This window comes from Melospiza georgiana, chromosome Z, assembly GCF_028018845.1.
Source record: "Melospiza georgiana isolate bMelGeo1 chromosome Z, bMelGeo1.pri, whole genome shotgun sequence".
In the NCBI taxonomy this organism is placed as follows: domain Eukaryota; kingdom Metazoa; phylum Chordata; class Aves; order Passeriformes; family Passerellidae; genus Melospiza; species Melospiza georgiana.
Window position 1 is genome coordinate 41,125,489 of NC_080465.1, and position 18,939 is coordinate 41,144,427.

General features: G+C 39.5%; 1 protein-coding gene across 1 annotated transcript in view; it reads left to right on the top strand.

Moving 5' to 3' along the window:
- Positions 1-18,939, top strand: part of ARHGEF28 (Rho guanine nucleotide exchange factor 28) — an 84,977-nt gene that overhangs the window by 18,015 nt on the left and 48,023 nt on the right. Inside the window, exons 6-8 of the mRNA XM_058044442.1 lie at positions 12,705-12,835; positions 15,289-15,590; positions 18,071-18,215. Of these exons, the coding sequence (XP_057900425.1) occupies positions 12,705-12,835; positions 15,289-15,590; positions 18,071-18,215 (578 nt within the window). The remainder of the gene's footprint in view (positions 1-12,704; positions 12,836-15,288; positions 15,591-18,070; positions 18,216-18,939) is intronic.

Genomic DNA, 18,939 nt, shown 5'->3' on the forward strand with positions numbered 1-18,939 from the left:
TGGAAGAGTGATGAACAGAACATGAGGGGGACATGTGAGCAGGAGGTTTATGGGCTGGCCATTTAATCTCATGTCAGAATGTGGCTGGCTTTGATACCTAAGTCACCCAGGACTGTGCTTTTCTGGGAGTGCAAATTCTGCTGCTTTAAACTTGTAGTAGGAGGAGCAGGCTCTGTGATGATGAGTGGCTATGATCCTCCACCCTGTTGAAACCTGTGGCTTCATCAGGGTTGAAAGCATGGAAAACAGGCATATACCCCGTTAATGTGTATAAATTATGAAAGGGTGGGTGTCAAGAGGCTCTTCTCAGTGGTGACAGGCAATAGGACTAGAGGCAGTGAGCAGAAACTGATGCATAGGAAGTTCTACCTGAATTTGAGGAAGGAGTTCTTTACTGTGTGGGTGACTGGGCACTGAACAGATTGCCCAGAGGGTGTGGAGTCTCCTTCACTGCAGATACTCAAGAACCGTCTGTGCTCAGTCCTGTGCCATGTGCTCTGGCATGACTCTGCCTGAGCAGGGAGATTGGACCACCTGACCATTGTGGTCCCTCCCATCCTGGGGTTCTGTGATTCTGTTTGCAAGGAAAGCATGCAGTGCAAGAAATTCTGTGTTCTTCCTTCCCCTGCCCTTCCCAGCTCTGATCCCCTCTGGGTCATGCCGTGTGGGTGGGCTGCCACAGGGTGCTGGAGAGGGAGAGGGAGATGGAATCCACCAAATACTGCCATGACATTGAGTAGTGGTGATGGACAGAGACTGCCTGCATGGACCATTTGAAATCCACTGCTGAACAGTTTAAATCCCAAACTGCTTTGTTACTTGTGGGAGACCTCTGCTTGCAAAATAAGAAAATAATGGGTCAGTTCCCTAAAAAAATGCCTGAATCTCCCATCAGAAACTTAGCAGTAAGGACCATCATAAAGAATAGGTGAATGAGGTTATCAACTAAGATCTCAAGGATCTGGACTTGGTCCTTTTTTCTTTAGTGATTGGTTCATCAATGATTTGGGAAAGGGAGAGGGAGAGAATAGTGATGTGGTGAAGCTTTTCTAACTATTCTTGTATAGACTTCCATAAGAAAGACCCTGGTCTTTACTAGAGAAGAGAAATGGTAAAACTCTTGTCTGTGACAAGCCATCTTTCGAGACATATGAAGATGTTGTCAGCCACAGTCTGCATAGCCATTGTGTCATTTTTGTGGGCTAATAGTGTTACAGTTGGCAGTTGCTTGGTGCCTGGCATCTGGTTGGTAATGTTTTCCTTTAGTTGCCTTTTTGCTGAGTCTTTTTAAGTCTAATGTAGGGTAAAGCAGATAGTTTGTGTAGGTGCATTGTCTGATCCTCTCTGTGGGAAGATATGCTCTAATTAGTAAGAACAATGGAGTGAAGAAGGTAGGGAAGCGATGTGTGTCTGTGGATCACAGAGACCAGTGGTGGAGATCACCTAACCCTTTCTACTCCATTTTATTTGTCAGATGCTTTGATGTACTTTGGGAAAGGATTGCAGGCTCCACTGGGTCTAGGACAGAATCAAGCTGGGGGAAATAAATTTCATTGCTGATACCAGAGGAGACTATTCCCAGAGCAAAGTGAACAGGGTGGTTTTGGCAGAGCTTTTGTTTAGGTGGCTCTCATTCTACCAAAAGTGTCCAAAAGTGACCCCCTCCTGCTCTGTTTGTGGTTGTTAACCACATTTTCCATCCTGTATATGTCCCTTCTCCGTCTGGGGAGGGGGTGGTGGCTCAGGGTTGTCCCCTTCTGCTCTGCCTGAGAGAGAGAACTGCCAGCTGTGGTTTAGCAGTGTGTGGGGACAGGCAGCCCACCCACTTGGTACCACAGTGCTGTTCACTGCACGTGCAGGGAGGCAACAGTGCTCTTGCACGGAGTCTGCGGATGTGGTGACATTCCTTTCCTTCCTTCCGTCTTGCCGTGAACCACAGGAATGGTATGACAATAGACAATACACTGTACTATCTCTGAAAAACATTTAGATTTTATGAATGTATTTAGGTAAGCAATGGTTGAAAGAATTTAAGGCATTACATAATTTATCAAAAGTGTTAGCTCTAGATAATACACATGTTTATGTGTATTATAGTTGTTCTTTATCTTCCCATCTGTGTCTTGGTATATACTATGAAAAATATTTTGTCAGTGGAAAGAGAGGCTAATATTTTCCAGCTAAAAGCACCTTTTATCTCATAAGCGGTCAGATCTCTTCAGTAGCTGCCTGCAAATGCCACTACTTTGGAAGGAAGGAGTGGCAGGTGAAAAGTGGGTTGGATCACCCTACAAAGTGCAAGAAACTAAATATTTTTAGTCAAAGACTGTACGGCAAAGCCCTTCTTTGTAGCAAAGAACAGCATGACATCTTTCATGGTTGCATAAAGGAGTTTTACAAATAAGAAAAAAGAAGCCTTTCACAAGGCCCAAACAGAGCAAGTAATGTGAGTGATATTCTATTAACCCTTCAAAAGTAGGGGTTAAGGTTGACAATTTATCTTCAGAGTGGCATTGACAAATTCTCGTGCAAGATCCTGTTCAGGAGAGGTTGCGGTGTACAGGTGAAAAGCCCAAGAACTTGGACAAAAAAGAGATGATAAACAGCAGGAGTGCATGTTCAGGGTTTTATCACTGCTGAAATTTAGTTGTTGGATTTTCTGAGAATTATGTAATAGGGCTGCTGTTGAAAAATTATTTAACAATCTTAATTACTTGTTTTTGTTAGAATGTTAAATGAACACGGCTTGCTTAAGGAAGGTAGGGCAGGCAGTAACTGAGCAGTCAGTGCAAACATTTATGCAGTGTACAGAGGTCATTCAGGAAAGTAAATGTCTAGGCATGTAAAATATTTTAATGCCATTAAATACATTGGCTGCATTTCCTCATGGTGAGTGTTTTGTTCAGCTCTAGTCACCCCTCCCTAAATTGAACAGAAGTCTAGAAAGGCCAATGAGAGTGAGTTCTTTTAGCTGAATCTGTAAGTGAAAAAAGCCAGATTTGCAGAAAACATTCACAAATGGAGGTATCACAGAAGTAAGCAAATTTTACCATTTCTTGTAAAACAGAACAAAAGAATAATTGATGAAATTGAAAGGTGAGAAATTTTACAACAGCTCTCTACATTTAAACTGCCCTTTGTCCATGGAACACTGCCATTTGTGCATGTCTGAAACGAAAACTTTTATTCTGGTTGGCGTGAAATATATCCAATGAGCCAGACAGCACACTTGTGTAGAGAAAGTTACTGTGTAGAGGGGAAATCTTCTCTGTTGGAGCAGTTAGGAAGGCTTTCCTTGATATGTTTTGTGCTATCCATTTCTCAAACTGTGGCCATGGTGGGAGGCAGGCGAGTGCCCTGGGTGGTGTGCAGGTGGGAAGGGCTACGTCAGTGCCTGCGTTCCTGTATGCCCAGGGGAGTTATCAGTGCAATTTGAACCTGACATTCCAGGGAGTGGAGATATTTTGAAGTGGATGCTTAAAGCATGGATTTATATCCTCCCTGTATTTTCCATTGTCTGTTGTAATTCCCTGGGGCTGTTAATTATACATATAAATCAAACAAAGTCTCTGAGAGTGTCTAATATTTAAAGTGAAAGTCTAAGGCTTCCAGTGTCTGGGGTGAATTATTCTTTTCAGGCCTAACAAAGCTGGCAGAACTTCAGTTAAGGGAAGGGCAGAACAATGATGTGTTTCAACTGTGTTTTATGTAATTTGTGCACTTTATGAAGGGTTTGTATAATTATTTTATCCCTGAAAATATGATGGATATTTTTCTAATGGGTTTTGAATTAAATTTGCATTTGAATTGCATTATTTCCTTCAACAAATACATTGTTATCTCTGACTGAAATGTGGATCAAAGAATCAGTTGAAACATAATACAGGAGTAGCGCGGCCGACCCTAGCAGCCTGAAAAATAATTGAAGTGAAGTAAGGAATGTTAACAAGCTCAAATGTCATCATCTTCCAAAACCTGACATTTAAGCTGATCTACATTCCCTCTCCTTCTTTATGTGGAATACAAAACCACATGCATTGTGGGGTAACTAAAAGAAATGTTTGCTGGAGTTGGTTAAGAAACAGTGGACATGTTATTTTTGTATTAGCTCTTGTATAGCCACATATAAGCCTGTTTGAAAAAAATGTAGTTTGTGTAGCGTAAAGATGTTGGGGGAAGGGATAATGAGTTCCTACTGAATACTAATTGCCTGTGAGTTGTTCGGGGAGACTGTATAAGAATGGAAGATTTGTTGTAAATTAGTCACTAGCTGTATTGTGCATTGCAGTGAGGTTAGACCAGAGCTGTAAAGGTGCCAGCTCTACAAAATCCTGATGATTCACTGTCTAACTTGGTGATTGTGTGAAGGAGAAATTAGTGTGCAGACTAAATATTATTGGAAAAAATGCTCCTCTAATGACAGTGTAATCTTTCTTCAGGACACTTAAGTTTTAAGATCATTTGAGCTAGAAAGATGGGAGTGACAGATTTTGAGTGAGTTATCACTGCTTTTCCAGCTGCAACATCCCAAGATCTGCCAAAATGATAAACGCTGAGAGGAGGGGTATTGCTCTGGAGTGATATAGAGCTCAGCAGATTGATTAGTCCTCATAGCTTGGTGTTCATTTTTGGCTACCTTAGTTCCAGCATTTTGCCTGACCTTAATTTGAGATCTTCTAACCCCCACTTTTAACATGGAAACAAAGCTTTGCAATAGTTTATTTGCTTTTGAGAAGTATTTTCTCATTCCTTACTTGGCTTCTATTGTTTTCATTTGCATCGAAATGGAAAGGTGAGTTAATGATTCATTGGCACACAGTGACCTTTCAAATAGTTCTGGACCACGATGCAGCAGCTCAGCTCAAAGCTCTCATACTTCAACCTTCTTGCTTCTGCTTTAATATTTGCAGCCCGATCTGTCTTCATGCCTGGACGCCTGAAGAGAGCAAACATTTACAGCTTCTCCCTCCCCTGTGTTTAGTGGGCAATTTGATCCTTCTTTGTCCATTCGTTTATTCCACATTACTCTTAGGCTTGACTTGCTGTTGAGAACAACAAAGTACAACTTTGGGAACCTGCTCTCTGTTTATTTAGCACAAAAATGGACTCAGACTCTGATTCACCTTTTAATTACTCTTGGCCTTCCTTACCTAAAATGAGGATTCGAAGAAGGGCATCCAAACCAGGTAGAAAAAGCTATCTTCTTTTAAATGACTCTTGCTTTACAGCTCTGACTCCTTTTCATTTTCTGCTTCTGTGAAGGTGGCTCTATAAACTGCTTGTGTGAGGTAGATTTTTTTCCTATCAAAAGTCCATCTCACTGTTTTTAATGCCTTTTTAGATAATGGAGTTGCAATTCTTTAAGAAAAAAGAAAGTATTTTTTCTCCAGATTATGTACTGTTCTTTATGATTGTTTTTATTTCTTTACTCTCTTGAAGCTTTTTTTTCACTTCTTGATGTATATGTAGCTCTAACTGAACAATTCTGACACCCTGGAGCTGCACGGGATGGCAGCAGCTGAAAAAGTTCTGCTGGTTGCAGTTATTTTCACTTAGGGAGAATTTGGCAATTCAGTTATGCCTCAACAGCTAACAGGTTTTTGGGTTTTTAAAAATAATTATGAGAAAAAGCATACCAGAATGAAGAGAAAAATGAAATGGATCAGTTACTGTCTTTGCACAGTTAGACATTATCCTTCTTTGTGGAGAAATCTTTGGGAGGTAGGGATTACAAATGCTGTCAGTATGGGAAAGGGGGGTTTTAAGGAGGCTCAAAGACACTGACTGGTAAGTTTATGTAAGGAAAAGCTATGATTGGAAGTTTTAATGAGGAAAGAAAAATTTTTACTACATATAAAAGGAAAAGAATGAAGAAAAGAGTGGCAAAAATATGATTTATGCTTCCTTTCTTAGAATTGGGAGGGTTTTTCTGTTTCAGAAAGGGAAAAAAACAAATCAGAGAAGTAAGATGCATCAGTGTCATTAAATACAGTAAGCCAAGAGACTCATTTTTACACAGACTGAGACTTTGACCTAGTTTAGAGTGGAAAATGTGTACAGAATTCATGTTTTAATGTGCAAGGCACTTCCTCAACTTTTTCCTTCTTTTCATGAGGAAATCCAGTATTTCCCAGCTGCACAGGAGTTTGTGCTGTGTGTATGAATGCACATGCAATTTGCAGAGACAAAATGAGTTGCAAGTTGCAGAGTATGTGTTTACTCCATCTCAAAAGAGGGCTTGCTTTATCTGTAAATGCTGTAGCTGTGCGCTTAACCGTCACTCACCTTTGTTTAGACAGATCTTTTTAAAATATTTGACCAGTTGTAAAGCACTGGATACAGATGTGGTGTTTGTGTGTTACAGTATTGCACCTTATTTTCCACCCCTGCTAATAGTATACCAACACAGTATATACACTGCTGACCTTATATGTGGGGTTGTTGGAGCAAGAAGGTGCTTTTGGGTACCTGTGCATATTTCAGTGGCAAAGTTCAAGGGTTTGTTTGTGCTTGGCTGATTGAAATTCTGTGTGTTGATGTGGTGGGAGAAGTGCCTTTGCAAGGGGAGAGCAGGCTCGTGATCTAAGCACGTGATCTGTGTTATTTTCTGCAAGTGTTTGAACGTGACCAGTTGATCCTGGCGTGTAGGTGTGGGGCACCTAGCTTATGCCTGCATTTCATTCCTGCAGGGCTTCAGGTCTCAGTGAACAAGAGACTTGCAGTGCCTGGCAGGAAACAGTGCAGGGTTCTTCCAGACACTCCACAAATCATGAAATCTGTGCTGGGTGCTCCAGCTGTTCTGGACCATGGCATTTCAATGGCCACCCTTCCCATCTGGAACATCAGGCTGTTGGTATCCTGACCTAGGGCTGCTCCTCTTGAGAGGCCGGGGTGCTGCACAGACTGTCCCACTCTTCGGAATGGAGAGTCAAAGTTATCACACATCACTTCCCATCATGTACATCAGCGTTTTCACGTTTTAAGGCCCAAAATTTCATCGCTGCTCAGGAACCTTCAGACTGTGTGTTCAGCTCCTGCCCTTCCCCTGAACTCCTGGAGTTGTCAGGAGCCAAGTGCAGACTTATCTCCTTTGGGACATGCATTGCAGATTGCCCCCTCCTGCTGAAGTTGCTGGGCATGGAATATTTAAAGGGTAATTAGGCTATACAGAGAATGTGAACATGACTCTGTCTTAGTGATTGGACTGGGGAGAGGATCTAGGATTTTCTCCTTGTTGCAAGACACCAAAGATATTTATTTTGTTTTTTTATGTGAAATTGTCACCAGGCATAGTCCTTGCTCTGCACAGTCCTACCTGCTCAGAGACAGTGACTCTCTCAGGCTTTTTGTGAGCTTTAAAAACCTTCAGTGGTGCTGAGAGTATCTGTCTCTGATAAGTCTGTCCTACCGCACTGAGAGGTGGGAGTTACACACTGAGTTCACTCATGCAGAGGTGTGAAGTGAAACCAAACATCCCATATCATGGGAAAGTTTGTTGGGTTTTTTTGTATACTGTTCTGTAAAATGAGACACGAACTTATTTCTGTTTGCATATTCATTTGTGTAGTAGGTAAGGTGCCTTCTTCAGGGAGGGAGTCAAGACTGTGAATCTCATGTTGAAAACAGCCCACATTTAGGTGAGCCCACATTTAGATGAGCAAGACCAAAAGTCAGATTGACAAGTGATTTTATTCTTAGTGGCTACTTTGGGATTACATTTTGAACATGTTGGCATTATTTTCCAGCATCTATGTGCCTGATCCTCCTTGTTTAGTATACAGGTAACACAGTGCTTTAGTTCCTACTCTGTAGATTTAAGACAGTTAAATGTTCATCCATGACAATAGCACTTCAAAGCCTACCTCATTTTTCCTCCATGTAGGCTTATTCTCAAGTACTTGCTTAATTTTGCTGTCAGAAGTTGTGCTGTCTGAATGAAGGCCTAAGAAACCTCAAATAAGAGTGCAGTTCTCCCCCTGAAACTGATTGTATGGTTCATTCTGTAGATGTGCATGTTTCTTCAGTTGGACCTCTGCTAGGAACTTCTTTTTAAAAATTCGGGTGACCTGTTTTTAGAGCAGTAGTTCTGCAGTCCTACATGACCCATGCACTTAGCTGTCTGTATTTTTCCCTGACTTCCAATGATACATTAACCCCTGTTCAGATTGCTGGGGGTAAATGTGATGAGCTGTCGGAAAACTGTTCATGGTATTTAGAGAAGGGAATTCCTATTTTCTTTCCTGGCTCTTGGCTTGGTCATGTTGATGTATTTAAATGCTCTTTTACTGTGTGTTCTCCCATGAAACAGGTTAAGTTTTGATTTTTGTGAAAAAAAATCAGTGTTGTATTCTTGCCATTTTCTGACACAGGCCATTCAAGGCTATGTGTTTTCTTTCACCAACATAAACCATGTTTTTAATTACTGCTATGATGATCTTTAAAGTTACAGTATTTGTATAAACGTTGTGGCTGGCAGAATACACAGACCTTGCTGTGTAACTCTACAATACTAGACAAGATGTAGAGAAGAGAAATTGTGCTTAGTTAGTCTTTGATCAAGGTCTTTTATTTTACCCATGTTTGGAGATTATTCTTTCCAGCATGACATCTAAATAACACGTACATCTATCTTGACTGTTTATCAGGCAGATGGCAGAGAGCCACAGGGTCTTCTAAAGAAGGCATGTCTTTATTCTTTTTCTGTGATCACAGTGTAGAGCCAGAGGGTGTTCAGTTCTGGCAGAAGGATTAGCTTGTTGAGCTGTGCTTGCTAGGTTGTTTCGGCAGCAAAGGTAATTCTCCTCTGTTCTATTCAGGTAATTCTTACTGTAGTAAGCATCTTGAAATCCATTTCCAGTACCTTACAGAACTTAAACCCTTCTGGGGGCACCTTTGCCAGTTTGCTTTGGCAGTTCTGTCTTTTCGCAAATGATGCTGAATTTTTGCATCTTCAATGTGAATAACTTCATTGAATGCTCAGGGAAGATTTTTGAGGCATTTTATTTGAAAATGGATTTTGTTGATATGCTTCATATTTCAGGCAAGTTCAGCCTTGCTGCATATTACTGCTGGCGCCCAGTACACTGAGCTGTTACCTGCTGCCATGTTAACCTGGAGGGAAAGGTGGGCTGATGGTCCCTGTAAGATCAAGAGCACTTGTAGCCAGCAAGGCAGGCCGGAGGCAGTTAGCAAAGCTGTAGGAATGCAGTGTGTGATTTGGACATTTGCATTGTCACTTTTTAAACTATGTGGGCCTTTCCAGTGGAAATAAGTTACTAGCACAGTCAATGTGTAATTAATATTGCTCTCCCCCACATTCAGCAAGGCTTTAAACTTCTCATGTTACAAAGTTAGTTTGATGTTGTCATTCCTTCACATGTTTGAAATTGAGGGGGCGAGGCGGCAGAGTGGGAGTAAAGAGGTACAGTGGGGTCATACTGCCATTGCACTCAATGATCTTGAAGAACTTTTCCAACATACATAATTCTATCATTATATGAAGCCTGAAATAATTTGTTACCATTTAAAACTCCAATGAATATTAATTTAGTCATCTCACATTTAACCACAGGCTAACTGGGGCATCTCCAGGAAAACATATGACATTTAATGTGGATAATTGATACAGGTTTACAGACTGAAGATACTGCAGGTAGCATATTGTGCTATAGCTTGTACTTGCAGCATCTTTCTCCAGAATTTGTTACTTAGGTTTTTACTCTTGTACAGAATTTTAAAATAATGTAACATATTATTAGAAGGGGGATGGCTTTCTGGCTTGGGATGTTGCAGTCCACTAAGTGACTGTGAAGACCCAATGTGACATCCCACCCTGAAGGGGAAGAGATCACCCAAGATGCTCATAGATGGTCAAAATGAATGGCAAAAGCCCATAAAAGCTTACAAAATTTTAGTAGTAAATTACAATGTGGCATGGAAGATGTTATAAGGTAGTTCCTGGTGTCATCCTGTGTAAGCACACAGCAGTGGGTTTTTGATAAAGAGGTGGGTTGAAAAGGGAGATCACAGTCCTGGCTTCTATGTCAGTCCAGGCAGTGGGCTGTCCAGAGTCCTGGGGCTCATGTACAACCCAGGTTTAGAGAAGTATGTTTATTTATATAATTTTTTTCACACCCAGGAGCTGAGTTTCTTGCTTTCTATATAAATGAGTTATCACGCACAGTCCATTTTTCTAGGTCTTTCTTGACCTGGGTAAGAGGGCTTTGGCGGTCTTGGGATGTCTTGACCTTTCTCCTACAGTCCATGCCTACTTCTTTACCTCTTTCCTGCACTTGAGCTGTATTGTGTTGTGCTTATCTCCAGGATCCAGAAGAAGGATATTTGTCTCAGAAAAGTGCTGCCCTACCTCTTGAGCCACATCCTGTTCCTTCTCACAGCGTGTCATTATGGACAATCCTTGGCTGGCTCCACAGCTGTGTGTCTGTTGGTGTTTGAGACATACACATCAGCCCCCTTATCTTTGAGGTTTCTGCACCCAGCAGTAGGGACTATTGCCGAAATCAAGAAACTGACTTCTTAGGGTGAGGTTTACGCTCTGGTGTGGGAATCCCTTAATGCCTGGGCTGTTTTTCGGGGTATGTGTTGAACCTTTGCCAGCCTAACACTGGAGGCGTACACCACCCTTGCCTCTTGTACCCCATGGGTTTATATACGAGAGGGAGTGCAGGCTGGAGGCAGCATTAGGCATACAAGAAGCGATGGAGACTGACACTTTTTTGCCTCGTTGTTGGTTTAAGACCAACCCTTGGAAAGCTTTATACGCCACAAGAAAGTACTGTCAATTTTGCCAAATCACATTTCCTTATGATGTGAGCTGCCAGAGTTTGATGAGCTGCTGTAGAAAACAATGCTTTTATATTATTTATAAACAAAGGCTTTGGGATCTTGTCAGACACAAGGAAATGGTTTGCAGCTTTAGCAGTTCTCAATATGAGAGTCACTAAAATCATGTTAAAATTCTTGCATTGACGGAGAAACAAAATGAGATGTGTAAGGATGTTTTAATGGTATGAGATCCCACAAGGCCTGCCAGGACTTGAAACCAAAAATTCATATTGTGCCATTTCTAAATGGGAATTGCCATCTTTCTCTAAGTATAGAAGTTACTGTTCTTAGGCTTTATGAGATAGAATCTTAAAATTAAATAAAAGCTGTGGTGTATCATTGCAGCTTTGGCAGTGGTCTTGGTTTTTTATTTTTCAAAGCAACAAATGCACCAGATCTTAATAAGTGTTGTTTCTAATCCAATTCTATTTTTTTTTATTATGAATTTTCTTGCAATCTGATTCCTATAAGCATCTTGGATGGGCTTTGAGCAACCTGATCTAATGAAAGATGTCCCTGGGCATGTCTAGGGGGTTGGATTAGATAAACTTTAAACTTCTCTTTCAACCCAAACCATGCTATATGGCTCTGTGACCTTCCAAAAGCAGTTACATTGCTATATTAATATAGTGTGAGGAAAGTCTTTAGTGGTATCTTTTCCTTTACATTTCAGTAGAAAATAAATTTCTGATGCAGCATAAAAAATATTTTAAAATTATATTCAATAAAAGACAAACTCAAATTAAATTTATTGAGTGGTTTGATTTTGGATATTTTACTGTGTGGAATAGTTTCCTCTATCACATCATTCTTATGCTAGTGTGTCTCCATTCACTTCCAATGGCAATGCTTGCCTTACAGCGTTTTAAGGAAAACGGTATTATGAACTGTATTTTTTTTAGCCCATTTTCACACAGTCTGTAGCAGCCTGGTTTTGTGCTTTGTTAAATTTTACTTGTTTTACATTCGGAAGATAACCCAGCTCAAATGGTGGACCCTTCATTCTTATAGCCAGTTTTAAGAGAAATGGGCCTGTAGGACAAGATTTCTGCTGCTCAAAGGCATAAAATACACAGCCTGTCCAGCTTTTTTTAATATTTGTAGTCACGAGCACACTTTCAAAAACTAAACTCTGGCTTTCTGTTAATAATTTCTGGTGAAACTGTTCAAAAGCAGATCAGATGCAGTATTCATCCTAAACATCCTCTTAATGGATCAAGTCTTGCTTGATTGCTGTCACTCTGTATAGGCAGTATTAGTGATATTTTATTTATATCTCTTTTGAAATTTTATTGTGTTTTTCTAAATTTTGTTTTTTTGTTTGTTGGTTTGGTTTTGTTTTAAGAACATGAATTTGATTCTTTGGTCTAAGATTAATATTTATGTAGGTAGAATACTTTAGTAGAATCATTATTTGATTGCAGTTGATCAGTATTTCATTTATTTAATGTATCAAGTGTCAGGCATTTAATGTATAGGCAGAATCATGCATAATTCTTCCCAGCCCATAAATCTTGTCCTGTGTTCTTCTGCAACCACAAATCTCTGCAAAGTTCTACTTAGGTGTAAAATAGTAGCTTTTGCTAGCCAATACACAGGAACGTTTATTTTTTATTTATGTGAATTATTCTGTGGTACCCTTGAGAATCTTCAGCTGTAAGCTTCCTGGAACATATAGCAAATGTTGGGCAGTTGTGAAATGAGCACATTTTGCTGTGGTAGCACAAGTATTACTCAAATTGTAATGCTAAGATTTGGTTCTTAATGCTTAACTTTGCATTTTTTATGGTAGTACATATACATGAGAAGGAAATGGTTTGAGATTTAATGGAAAATTTCCCATACTTTTTATTTTCCAGAGCACAGACACTCTACCCTTGATGTTCTTAGGAAATTGAAGTCTGCCCCTACTTTCTTTGCTGCAACCAGACTTTCTCCCATGCTGAGTGGAAGTGATGAAGTATATGCAAACTGCATGGTAGTAGACCAAGTAAGCTTATATTTGAACTTCTGGCTAATTTTTCTTCATTTTTGTTTAATTTAGTTGCATAATAGTAGGATCTTCTGGATCTGTCAGCAGTGCTGCCAATTAATAAAATTTTAAATTAAAACCAGTAATATCTTACTCTTCTCCGCTATATTTTGTAACCTTTGTATGAGGTCTCTTTTAACAGATTCAGTCAATTATAGGAATTACTCTCCCTAGACTGCAAGAAGAACTCTTAAGGCAGGCTGTCTCTTCTGTGTGTTTGTGAGCTAAACAACATGTGCTTCTCAACAATATTACTTGTTTGTGTGCATTTCAGATTTCTGAATTCTGTGTACATTCACAGTACAGATGAATTTGCTGGATAATTTTCAGAAGTTAATTATAAGCTCACAGTGAGGCCTATAGGCTCAACAAAAACAAGACATTGGTGAAAAGGTGAAGTTGATGTCCTAAAGCTCTCATTCTGATATTGGAGGTCCTCATTAGAATTCCCATTTCTGATTTGTCACCAACACTGGAGATGACCTAAAGTGACATTTTACATCACTGTGTTGCACCTGGAACCTTTCTTTCATGTCGCACTCAGATACCATAATTTAGAATGTAGGCATGAGTCTGACTAGTCACAACTTGTGTGTGGTGGCTTGGTCTAGCTAAAGAGATGTCAGATTCTGGTGGTGTGTAGCTATTTTTCAGTGATGGTTTAAGATATTTATGTATTTGTAACCTGCTTTGAGCTCTCCCTTGCCCGAATGTTGGAATATAGGAGTAAGAAATTATCAGATAATGTTAGAAGTCTAAGATGTTGCAAGTGTGATTTTCCCCCCTTTTTTTGCCTCCTGCCCACCCCTACCCCATTGCCTGAAACACTTCGCCCAGTGCATTCACTGCAGATCCAGTTCATGTGACAGCTGAGATGGAAGTTTGAGTCAGAGGCTTTTTTGTGTTCAAAATGCACAGAAGATTACATATATATGTATAGTATATCTATATATTTATCTATATAAACATATCTATATATCTGTAATATATATTACAGATGAATGTAAGAGATGAATGTATGTAATAATGATGTGCATAAGTGAACATCTGTCAGGGGACTATAAAGTGCAGTCTTTGAACCCTTGATTTGAACAATATTGAGTTTGGAAGGACAGAGCTGCATCTCCATTACAGATGGAGATGTTACCCAAGTGTATTGCTCAGGGGGCCTTCAGCTTGGGTTGCTAACCTTTGCTTGCCATGTGGCCACATTCTGCTTTTTAAAATTACTGACTGGGGCCAAATTCTCCCTTAAGCACCACTCAGCAGGAGCCAGAGTGGCTGCTGGAGAAGATCCCTCTGGTGCTGAGGAGGAACATTGCCCAGACAGGAATAACTTTTCAGGGGGAAACAGCTGCATAAGACCTGGGAAAAGCATTTTACCTTCGTGCATGTCATGTGCACAGCGCAACAGAAGTATTTCCAGACTTGCATGTGCTGTAGCTTTGAATGCATATGTGGGCTGCTGTAAAAAGGCCAGCAGTTCTTCCTGTCTTTTACTAAGAGAAGCATAATTAAGATGGGAATGAAAGCACATCTCAAGAGGAACTCGAAAAGAGGAAGTAGCAATCAGAAACAGCGGGGCTTTAGAGATGCTTGCAGTCCTTCCTTTATTCTTGCCTTGATACAGGTGCTTTTTGTAGATTGAGTGTTTTAACTGGCAATGTGACTTTTCAGTATTATTCAGTATCTAATTACATGACTGTTGCCTCAAGCTAAAAGACTAACAGTGAACTGTATTTTAGTATCTTCTGCAGAGTCAACAGGGAATTATTTGTGACTAGAGTCTAAATCCTGATCCCTGTACCTGAGAAAATAGAATTTCCAAATCCATTCCTGTCTTTTTGCAAAAGGAGAGGTGCTTCAGGGCCCAAATTGCTTAATGGCAAAAAATAAGAGTAATTTCCCTTCCTTCCCTGGAGAAACTGTGTTCCAGGTCATGTATATTTATCTCAAAGCTTAGGAAACTGGTGCTGAAAAATTAAAAGTGCATGATGTGTAGGCTGATTTTTCCAAATTAAATTGCACAATGTTTGAATTCTCTTCCATATGTCTCCCACATGAATGTATTATGCATATTTTTTGCTCAACTTAAGGATAGTTTTTAAATAAAATCTATAAATATTTGTATCAGTACATTTAATAAAATGTATGAATATGAGTGATAAATTCAGAAGACTTGGAAATACTAATTAATTGCTGCTCTAATTAGGAAAAAAAAGTAATGCAAAGTCCAGAATCCCTTAGTCATATGAATTGCCTTAAATTCATGTGGTGTAGAAAGTAATAGGGAAAAAACCCACAAAACATACAGCCATAAATAAAATGGCAAACTTCTCAGGTCCTTGCTTCCTGACAATATGTCAACAATATGTTGTTGCCTCTTACCAGCACTCATTTTTTACCTGCAGGCTGGAGACTTAAAGCCTAACTACATTCATGGAGAAGGTGTCAGCAGTGAAATGTGTCTGAACCCTACCAGCTCAGTCCCGATGGATGTGAGCTCTTCGTCTCCCTCCCTTGAGGAGAATGATCAATTTATGTATCTCCCAAATGAAGAACGTCAAAGGACAGTAAAGAGAGAAGAAAACACGGTATTAAGACATGGCATTTCATCTTCTCATCTGTATGTAGCAGATTCATATCTTCCATTCAAGACCCATGGATTTATTAAGGATCGGAGCCAACTTTATGCTGACATGAAAAGAAGAAGGTATGGAATTGACTTGATGGTATGGCCAGAATAAGCATTATTTATTACCACCTTTTGTTTGAAAAGGTGGAGCAGAATCTGAAGTGATAACTACTATTATTGGGGTGAAATCTCTGTTTTTCTTCACTAATATTTATTGTCCTAATAATCTGTTTTCATAAAATAGCTGTGAAGACCTTTTTAGTAAATGTATCTTGAATGCAAATGGATACTTTTATACCTTTATTTCTTGTATATAGAATAGTCTTAATAAATAAAATAGTCTTAATAAATAAAAAAAAAAGAATCAGCTCTTCACTGTCACTGCCATTGTGGCATTTTTGACAGATAACAGAATTTCACTGTGGTTTTCCTCAGTTATATGTTCCATTCAGAAAATTATTAAAAAATCTGTTGAAGTCTCTGGGAATCTTTCAAGTCTTTAAATAGGCCTGTAGAAGGCCTCCTGATTCCATAGGTATTTATCTCAAAAGACACAGTGCAGAGTATATCTGCTGTTAGGTTCAGACTGTTTTCTTCTCCATTGCTGGTACACAAGGTTTGCTGCCATTTGTCTGAAGACCCTCCTCCAAACGGCTTCAGAAATGCAGAGAGCTTTGAAGATGGAACTATAATTTTGGTCATAAAATGTGGATTTTTAACAATTAATTTAAAATTAAACAATAATAAATTTTCTTGATGAACAAGCTTTATTACTTCTCTGAATAGAAGAGATTCCTTCTTATGCAGGAGGAAATCTGAATCTTGCTCCCACCTTCTGGGGAGTATTAGGATTAGTTGGAAGTAGAGCATCAGATCTATGTAAAAACAGCAAGGAAGAGAAGGGCCAGCCAATTATTATTTAAAATGGGCAATAGGATTTTCTCTACCTTAATTCTGAGTTTCTTATGCAACTATGAAGTGCCACTAGCAGGAATATTTAACACAGATAATATAATAAATGTCAGGCAGAGGTTTTCTTTCACACTCCTTTTTTGGTGTTTGTTGTTGTTTGGGTTTTTTTTTTTGTTTGCTTTTTCTTGCTAGCTATAGGAATGTCATGTAGAATACTATAATCTTCCTGTGCCTCTAGTCAGAACCATTTTTATCCTATGTATTTTTAAACAGCCCCACCCTTTTTAAGACCTTGGTTAGGTTCCTGTATGAGAACTGTATATAAATATATACACCTGTATGAGAGTGTATATAAATTTTCAGAGACATGTGATTTGCCTTAACATGTCATATGACATATGTAATTGATCCAAATATTAGGCATAAAATAAGACCAGTAATATGTTATTCTGTTTTTAAAACAACTGCTTATGTCAGAGAATTTCCCTAGAGAAGTTACCACAGTAAGTCATGGACACTTGTCTGTTGACACAGAGATGTACTGCTTTTTCAATTTTAACATGTGACAGTAACTGATAATGCATTTATATAAGTTGCTTCTGATATGTCGTGTGGGCTGTTATTCAGAAACATTGCAAAATATTGTCCCCAGAATTGTAATAAGGAAGCAGTTTCAGACAGTAGTGATAGATTTGTGCTTCAAAAAAGTAGTGGTGTGTGAAGGAATTTTTGTGCGATTATCCGTGGTAGGAACTCTGGCTATTTAGAAATACCACACATAATTTAAAGTTTTATGTTGTAAGGCTGGAATGCCGTTGCAAGCAGTCAACCATTCCTTTCAGACACTCTGATGAAGAGACCATGAACTTGCTCTTGCAGGTAACAGGCCTGATCCTGGAAAACTCTGATACTGCTGAGCAGCTTTGGTGCACTCCCCTGTTCAGGAATCTTTTCCAATAAAGTAGTCTCTATGTGTTTGACATATTGATTTAGCCAGAGATTTTTCAGTCTGCTTGTTGCTCTCTATGTTTTTTGAAGTCTATCTTTTGAACTGAACCTCATAAACTATCTCAAGACCCTCCTTAATCTCTTCTTTGTGTTTTTCTCTTCCATCTTCTGTCATGAAGTCACAGATGTAGATAAAAATGTCTGTTAACAGCCATGTCATATCTTCCAAATACACACACATACATAGTATCCATCTATACTCACGTATACTAAAATCTAAGGTAGTTCTCTCAGTTCCCCTTACTGTCTCAGCTCTCCTTATCTTCTTTGATGTGAGACAGGTTTATGCCTGGAACAAAAAATCTCATTTTTTGGGAGATGCTGAGCATGTGTCTAAAACTCATGATCCAGAGGTGGCTGGCTGTGGTGGGAGTGTGTGTGATCCTGGGTGATGCAGATACCTGCACTGTAGATCCGTGAGACTGCGTCAGAGGGTCCTGGACAGGGAAACTGACTGCCTTGACCAGGTGGCTGTGGACCTGAGAGACACATCAGGACATGGTTTACCTGACATAGTCATGGTGCTTTGGGCTGTCATTGGTCAGAGGATTCAGCCAGAACTTTGCTTAATGCATTAAGGTTGAAGTAAATTGCTGTGAGGAACTCAGGGAAGTTAAAGACTTTGTTGTCTTCTTCAGTTCAAGTCTCGATGACCTTGAAGTAGACAATGCAAGTGGAGGTGTGTCGGACAGATCCCATGTTCACTACCATCCCCTCAGCTCTTCAGTGGCCATGGCTTCTAGCAGAGATGGATTGGACTTAACTACCAGTCTGCAGCCCAAGGTATTTGACCCTGTCTTGGTTTGAATTGTTTTCCTTTTAAGTAAATCACTGAAACTATGCGAGAAACATCTGAATCTGAAGGAGAAAGATGAATACCCAGCTGGCAGTCCTAGTCTCTCCAGGGACCACTCACATTGAGTTGTGAAGCTGAAACTGGCTGTGGCTGAGCTGGGCACCTGCCATGGGAAGAAAGTGTCCATCAGAGATTTACCTCAGCTTTAAAAAACACACCATCTAATGGAAATGTTTCAGAGGAAATATTTCAGGTTCAGTGAATCAGCATTTTTTTAACCAAAATATATTTAGCGAGAAAATGTTTAACCAGCTCTAGTTATGTGAGAGAGTAATGGTTTGTAAAGAGTAAAACTAGCCTGCTGCCTGTTTTACAACAATTTTTACACTCAGGGAAATTCAGTTGGGGTGTCCACTGATTGATGTGAATCTCTTTGTTATGGTTTTCTGAAGTATCCTATCTACATTAATTTTCATTAGACCATGGTATCATTTCTGAGGTCTTCAGACACGTACATAGAGTTATTTCTTGTTTGCAGAGATTCTTTATGATTTTTTTAGATGCACTTTCTGCCACTATAGAACTTTATCTGACCTTCAGCAAATGACTTCATGAAGGGAGAAAAAGAGTTTAGCAAAAAAATTAATTATGATAGGGCTTCTTTAAAAACCAATAAGGTAAGCATTTTACAGGAGTTTTAGTAATAGTCTC